The following is a 7089-nucleotide window of genomic DNA, read 5'->3' on the forward strand; positions in this document are numbered from 1 at the left end:
AGGGTTGAGGAATGCTATGTCGCTGCAGGTAGTTGCAGAATTCAACAATGAATATGTAGCTAACCATCATGTAAATGTGACATTATGTGTTTTAATATTTATGCAGTCAATCTTGTAATCCTTTTCTGGAAAATACTGTACTCCTTGTAATCCTTATGTGTTTTAATATTTATGCAGTCAATCTTGTAACCCTTTTCTGGAAAATACTGTACTCCTTGTAATCCTTTTCTGGAAAATACTGTACTCCTGTGTTATGTCAAGTTATTGATATGATTTTGTTTTCCATGGCTTATTTGAATGCAACCAATGAATTTTGACACAATTATGCCCACTTTTTGAACCAGTTGTGACCACTGGGTTCTTGAATCTTGAATCAAGCATCTTTACAAGGTGGATTGTTGAGGATTGAAAGTTGTCTAGTAGCATCTGATAGATTTGTTAAATGGTTTGTAATAGATCCCTTGTTCTCAAACTTTGGATCTGGATTTTACTGTGCTTTCTACGAGTTAGAACTTCCATTTAGTTGCGCTACAGAAATACAAAGGGCAAGCTACCCCATGATTCCATCAGAATAGAGGAGCAAAGAATTGAACTCATTACACTCAAATGCTTCTATTGCTGGAATGGAAAAAGAATAAACGCTACTTTTACTCTACACAAGGAAACCAAAACTTGAAGAGGCTGGGAACATGGTCTGGCTGGTCTCAGAAGAAGCAGATATCATGGCTTCTCAAGGTCCCATGGAAGATGCTTGTCTCCCAGTTGAAACTCCGAAATATCCTGTGAATTAACCATTGAAAGCCAGCATGAGCAGGAAACAAAAGCGTTAGCAGAAAAAAAAAAATTCAGATGGGTTGCTAGCTTCTTGTAGAATGTAGAAATTTTTAAACAAGTTCATGTTAAATCTCTGGATAAAGGGCATGTAGGGTTACCTCGTGGAACATGATATCCATATCAATTAAGGGAGAATCAGCTCGGCAAGTGGGCACTGACATCACCTCAGATTCTGAAGCTTGCCTCTGTAACTGTTCATGACCAGTATTACCCGTTTCCCCTGAATCCATAAATTGCATAAGATCGCTTTGTCCAGAAGCAGCAGAACAGAAACTCTGGTAGAAATTTCCAATACCAAGCTCCCCTAACTCTTGTGGCTCCGTTGGGAGAAAACGGGTGAAAACTATTTCGTCCTTTGGTTGCAGTAGGCTCGGAGGCCTGCAGGATACCATTGTAGGGTTTGCTTGGTGAGGGTTAATAGGAAACAGCTCAGGTGGCCGATATGACACCATTGTAGTTCTTAGGTCATTGTCTTCGAGAGGCCTTGAAGCCCTTGAAATTATTTGGGCAAATGACAAATCAGGGAATGTGGAAGTTTCAGGTTGAGAATTGCTGGCGGAACCAAAGACGAAAGAATTGCTGGGAATTCTGTGTGTAATAGGGCCGATCTCAGAGTTTCGATAAGAATTCTGAAGCTCTAGAAGACGAGGCTTGATTTGGCAGACGTGAAAGCCTATATACGTTATTTGGAAGCGTGGAGAATCATCATGTCGCTGTACTCGCTTCATTGCCCTGCAACCCATACCATACTTATGCGTGCATCTGTAATAGCTTCTGCAAATTCAAGGAAGATTTGCAGCCCTTAAGAGCAAGCTTCGGAGAAGTTTTTTCAAAACTGGAACTTGATTGGATGAGGTTAAAAGATTTATACCGAGGATGTCGAGAGCCTAGAATATCTTTCTGCCCATATTTTCGCCATGTATGACCATCGTCTGGCGGTACATCATGCCCTGCATCTGTGCTAATTGCATCTACATTCATGGTCCATTTGGGCAGTGATTTCCTGCAAATTAGATACACAAAACGATTACATCAGAAAAACAAAATCGCCACCTGTCGTAATGAGTTTAGCAATAAATTTAATTTCTCATGAAAGAGAAGCATTTAGCACCGTATCATCCATACTAGGCATCTAAAAACACTCAAATCTATGATGACAAATCAGGCCTCCCCACAAAAGCCATAAGTAGTCCAGAGAGGTTTTCAGAAATTACAGGCTTAAAATACATTCTTCACCACCCCAAAACATAAAATATACCGTTCAGCATTCAATCCAACTGCAAGCTGTCACATTACCGTTCAGCATTCAGACAAACTGCGAAACTGTCAAATAAAAGGATTTGTTTTATGCACAATGTTACTCCTTGGGAAATTTTTCGGAACATGCCAGATTGCTTTGCAAACCTAAGGATAAATATCTTATTATTACTAAGACCTCAGCACCTAAGCTTTGCAATCTAGGGTTCTTCCTTTCACTGGACTAAGAGCACTCTACATAGATGAAAAGGAAAGGATATTACATATGGGGATAACTACAAAAGTTATAAATAGATTTCGTTTAATTTTGATCAAGATTATTTAACAAAACAAATTTTCAATACACTAGAATGTTTTTTTCCTTAACAAATAAATTTCATACATCAAATTAATTTAACTATAATTTTAAAAATATGTTACTCCATATATATATATGATTTTATATATAAATACAATATATTCCGTGTTATTTCACAATAATGATATATATTAGATAAATATATACATTGTTTTATGTTAGCTTAGAGCTTAAACATTATACGTGTAATATTTATATACTATTTATATTAATAAAATATCAACATTATAAAAATCTATGAATGATAAATCAGAAATACTTATGAAATCTGAGAATTTATAAAAGTTGAATAATGTATTTAATTAATGATATTTTATACTGATTGTATTTCATTTATTCTTTAATGTAAATACTGTAAATTACAGCAGTTTATAATTTTTTGAAGTTATCAAAATAGAGTTAAACTAATATTACATTAAAAAAAATATTTTTTAATGAATAATTTGATAAAGATGTAACAAGATTCTATTATAATTTAAGTTTAATATATTATTGAAAAATACTTTAAAATTTCAATTCAATCTGAAATAAATTCTAAATATAATATTTAAAATTTAATAAAAAATCTAACTTCACTATATGGAGCCTCTGGAAGTGGAGGAACTTAAAAATCTTTGAGGATTCAAATATCTCCTCCAAATATGTTCTGTCTTCCATCTCAGCTCTTTTTCCTGCTATCCGATGAATGCAGTATATGTGGAGATTAATTCTGATTTTGTGTCCTTGATTTCGGAGGGCTCTCATCTTTCTGTATTGTGTCCTTAAGGTTTTGTTGCTTCATGTCTCTGACTGATATCATGCTGTATGCACAAGCGATCTTCTTATGAGATCCATCAGAACATCTTGTATTGTGTCTATTAAGTTTTTGTTGCTTCAGGTCTCCGACTGATATCATGCTGAATGCACAAGCGATCTTCCTATGAGATCCATCAGAACATCTTCTATATATTGCCTCAATATAATATAGTGCTTTTTTTCCTGCTGAAAAAAAAAACAATTTTCACCTTTTATATTATCAAATTTTACTATTTCAAAAAAGTCTACCCAGTCTATAATCTATATGGACAGAAACTTTCACTTTCTATGTTATCAAACTTGACTATCCCAGACAAGTTTATTAGAAAATTACTTTCATAATTTATATAAACAGAGATGAGAATCTTTTAAATTTAATATATTATTCAAAAATACTTTAAAATTTCAATTCAATCTGAAATAAACTTTAAATATAATATTTGAAGTATAATAAAAAATCTAACTTTATAACAATTTTCACTTTTTATATTATCAAATTTCACTATTTCCAAAAAGTCTACTAAAAAGTTATCGAAAATTATCGAGTCTATAGTCTATATGGGCAGAAAATTTCACTTTCTATATTATTAAAAAAGTACTCTCATAATCTATATAAACAGAGATTGAGACTAGACTTATTTAAAATAAGTTTGATCAAAATTCCAAATTGATGAAAATTTTGACGTATATAGTAGCATTCTAATACCCTAAGGGAAGTTTGCTGGAAATTAGACAAATAGTCTACATTTGCAGAAATTGAAAATAAGTTTGATCAAAATTCGAAATTGATGAAAATTTTGAGGTATGTAGAACATTCTAATACCCTAAGGGAAGTTTGCTGGAAAATTAAACAAATAGTCTACATTTGCAGAGATTGAGAAGGAAACTTAACTTTTTCTGAGATAAGAATGAATATATGTTTCTGGGGTTGAAACTCCTGAATTTAGGTAGATTGTAAATTTCCAAAATAATCTCAGTATCAGAAGCGAGGTTAAAGAATTAACTGGAAATAAAATCAAACAATTGACCCCTCTCCGGAATCTGGAAATAAGGTCAAACAATTGACCTATCTCCGGAATCAGATTTTGAGATATTTGGGGAGATTTAGAATGCCGATTGACCAGACTTATTCCTGAAAAGAGAGGTTATGTTCGGAGCATTATCCAACAATATGTCATCTAAATCAGACAACTGATATGGAAATATGAAGGACAACTGATATGGAAATATGAAAGATAGACCAAAAGGTCTAGCCCAAGTCTGGCCAGGATAGAGAAATTCATGTTATCTGGTAAAAAAAATTCGGTTCGGAGAAAGAGAGGACAACAACAGGGAATACGTCTCTCCTAGGAATATGAATTAGCAGTTGGGTGCCTCTAAAAATTCAAAAGTGGCGATAGTTTTGTGGCAATTAGAGAAGTCTGAAAAGGGTAATGACAGTGTACTTTTGCTTTGAGGTTTCAATTCGCTCTCTAGTACTGGAGGATTCCCTTTCGGAGCTTTCTGCAGTCTCACTGGACTTGAGCATGGGTAAAGCAGCAGCAAGATGACCATGAACAGCAGTAGAAGAGGAGAATTGTTTTAAGCTGCCTCTCATGTTTATTGGCTCAGGTGAGCGCAGGATCTCTTCCTCTCCAATAGACTGGTGTGGCTTCTCTACGAGCATCGGGCTGGAACTGGAACTGGAGCTCCCCAGCAATTGCATGACTTTTCTGAACGTGGTCACTATTTCAGCAGAGGATTGGGCAATCAATTCCCTTGAACCAGAGGAGGGGGATGTGGAATTCATTCTGGTTTGAAGATCTCTTGCTACTTTGCAACCATGAAAGACTTCATTGAGAATACAGTGCACCAATTCCGAAGTTCGGATTTTTTCCCAGTCACCAATCTTCCCTCGTCCTTCCATACAAATACCTGTCTGTAACCCTTTATCCCCAGTTGGGTTCCCAGAAAAAACCAGTAAAACAAAATGTCACAATGAAAACAAATGTTCGGATTCAATTGAGATTGAAAAACAATAAGCTTTTGAAGGTCCAGATGGGATGAATCCGATGAAGCAGAGGGAGAAATTATAGAAAATGAGTATGAAAGGGCACAGAGGACTCTGCTTACCCATTTACACCTGTATGTATGTAACGAGAGGTGTTCTCTGGTCTTCGGAATTGGGTCAAAGGTCCAACGGCGACAACGTCTTGATAAGGGTTCAAAGTTCCAAACTCCGACCTTTGAATTGGAATACCAGGGTTGGGTAGAATATATGTCGAAGTACGTGGACTCATCAAATCTTGGTATAGAGTAAGACAAGAACCAAACCCTAATATGAAAAAGCTAATTGAATATTTTGTTAAAATTGACTATTAAGCATTTTAATTTCGATATGCAACTCTATTGGTTAAGAAAGTTAGAAATTTTGTATTATATCTTGCAGTGCATGTATATCATTTATTATTTATCGATAAGAAGGAACAATGAGAGCTATAACATTGCATCCATAAATAAAGACTTGAATAAATGTTTTGTTAGGATTCACACATATAAATATTAGAAGTTAAGATGTATTTCTAAATATATAATGAAATATTAAAAAAAAAAAAAAAATTGTAGTTTAAAACATCTTAAAAAAATTAGAATAAAATTTCTGAGATGATTTATTTGAAATAATAAAATTTTTGAGATGATTCATTTGAAATTGATTTTATGACCAATCACAAACCTTAATTTTATCATAATATCTCTTGGAAATTATAACAAACTTGAATTTGAAATTTTAACAAGAGGTTTCCCATAATCTCCTTTTAATATCATTAAAATTTGACCATCCAAAATGTCTTAGAAAAAAAGAGTGATAGTGAAAATGCTAAGATGATTGGTTTGAAGCAGCAAAATCATGGCCCTGTATCATTTGATACCAACTATTATGATCCAAAGACATAAAAATCAGAAGAATGCACCATGTACACCGATGTGAGTTTGGAATCCCTCCAAATACTCAAATACATTCATGCATCCAAATCGCATGTCCTTAATAATGACTATACACATTTCCCATAATGCTCTTTCATCATTGGGTCGGCCCTATTATATATACATTTACATATTACATGTACATTTAACCTCATATATGGCCCCTCTCCCCCCACGCCTTCGGGTCATACCATATACATTTGACCCAATATAAGCCCCCCTTGGGGTCATAATAGGTTCTGAGATGATAGATTTAGGGCATCTTCACTTCTACTTAGGTATTGAAGTGACTCAACATCCAAAGTACATATTCATCTCCAAAAAGAAGCACATTCAAGAATCATTAAACAAGTTTGGCAATGATTGTTGTAAGCCTCTCTCTACTCTAAGGGAACAAAATTTGAAGCTCGCATAAAAAGAGGGGAATGCTTTTGAGGATGCAATTAAGTACAAATAGCTTATGTGAAAGTCTTATCTACCTTGCCACCACTAGACTAGATTATTTCATTTATTATTGGGATCGTTTCTAGGTTCATAAAAAACTTGAGAAGGACATTTGTTTACTAAAAAAAGAGTTCTAAGATAGTTGAAGGGAACTCGAGCCTTTGGATTCAAGTATTCTAAGGTGGATGACTACACATCATTAAGAATTATGTTGTAGATCTAACCCAGAAATATATAGATCTGATATGAAAATACATGACAATGCAAATAAACCCAGAAATAATATGAAATGATTCTTTATTGATCAAACCCTTAAGGTAGGGCAACACCATACATTCACTCCTTAAGGAAGGAGAACACTCCACAAGCCATATGCCTGTTCATACAAGAATACTTCTCTTCATCTTCATCCATGTGGAGTCTCTAGCCTTTATATA

At 34.3% G+C, this 7089-nt stretch overlaps 1 protein-coding gene across 1 annotated transcript; it reads right to left on the reverse strand.

The window, feature by feature from the left end:
• Positions 1 to 384: 384 nt before the first annotated feature.
• On the reverse strand, positions 385 to 5309 carry LOC149158198 (uncharacterized). The gene is made up of 4 exons (XM_089437718.1): positions 4690 to 5309; positions 1706 to 1837; positions 933 to 1608; positions 385 to 780 (listed from the first exon to the last, which is right to left on the reverse strand). The coding sequence occupies exons 1-4, from the start codon at positions 5148 to 5150 to the stop codon at positions 721 to 723; spliced, it is 1329 nt and encodes a 442-aa protein (XP_089293844.1). The 5' UTR covers positions 5151 to 5309; the 3' UTR covers positions 385 to 720.
• Between the last annotated feature and the right edge of the window lie 1780 nt (positions 5310 to 7089).

The sequence above is a fragment of the Pinus tabuliformis genome, chromosome 5_2 (assembly GCF_031772625.1).
Source record: "Pinus tabuliformis cultivar Carrire ecotype Pingquan chromosome 5_2, CPIR1, whole genome shotgun sequence".
NCBI lineage: Eukaryota > Viridiplantae > Streptophyta > Pinopsida > Pinales > Pinaceae > Pinus > Pinus tabuliformis.